Consider the following 742-nt stretch of genomic DNA (forward strand, 5'->3'; position numbering starts at 1 on the left):
CCCTGTGCCCCACAGGCACAGGCTACCATGGGCACTGGACACGCTGGGCACTGGCTACTGAGGGCACCAGGCACCACAGGCACCGGCTACCATGGGCACTGGACACGCTGGGCACTGGCTACCGAGGGCACCAGGCACCACAGGCACAGGCTACCATGGGCACTGGACACGCTGGGCACTGGCTACCGAGGGCACCGGGCACCTTTGGCACCAGCTACTGCAGGCACTGGGCACTCCAGGTACTGGGTACTGCTGGCACTGGGCACCCCAGGCACCGGCTACCATGGGCACTGGGCACCGGTTACCCTGGGCACTGGCTAGCACAGTCACCGGGCACCCTGGGCGCCGGCTACCATGGGCACGAGATACCGCAGGCACCAGGTACCCTGGGCACCGCATTACCTGGGTGCAGCTGCTCTAGGCACTGGGATATACTGGGCACAGCTACCGCGAGCACTGGGATATCCTGGGCCTGGATACCCTGGGCACCAGCTGCTGCTGGCACCAGTTGCCCCAGCCCTCAGAGTCACCGGGATTTGAAGCAGGTCTCCTGCGGGGTTTGGGGGTGCTGGGGGGTGCCTGGGTGCTGGGTATGCCAGGGGTCTTGGGGTGCTGGGGGTCCCAGGGTGCTGGGTACCTGGGATTTGAAGTAGGTCTGCTGGGGGGTGGAGAGGACGTCGGCGGAGGCGATGTCGAGGTGCAGCAGGATCTGGCGGAAGGACGGCCGGGTCCGGGGCGTGGT

General features: G+C 66.8%; 1 protein-coding gene across 1 annotated transcript in view; it reads right to left on the bottom strand.

Annotated features, from left to right (window-relative positions):
* Positions 1–742, bottom strand: part of MAP3K12 (mitogen-activated protein kinase kinase kinase 12) — a 27,547-nt gene that overhangs the window by 16,748 nt on the left and 10,057 nt on the right. The window contains exon 6 of the mRNA XM_019471824.1: positions 638–740. Coding sequence (XP_019327369.1) covers positions 638–740 — 103 coding nt within the window. The remainder of the gene's footprint in view (positions 1–637; positions 741–742) is intronic.

This window comes from Aptenodytes forsteri, unplaced genomic scaffold (assembly GCF_000699145.1).
Source record: "Aptenodytes forsteri isolate BGI_AS27 unplaced genomic scaffold, ASM69914v1 Scaffold162, whole genome shotgun sequence".
NCBI lineage: Eukaryota > Metazoa > Chordata > Aves > Sphenisciformes > Spheniscidae > Aptenodytes > Aptenodytes forsteri.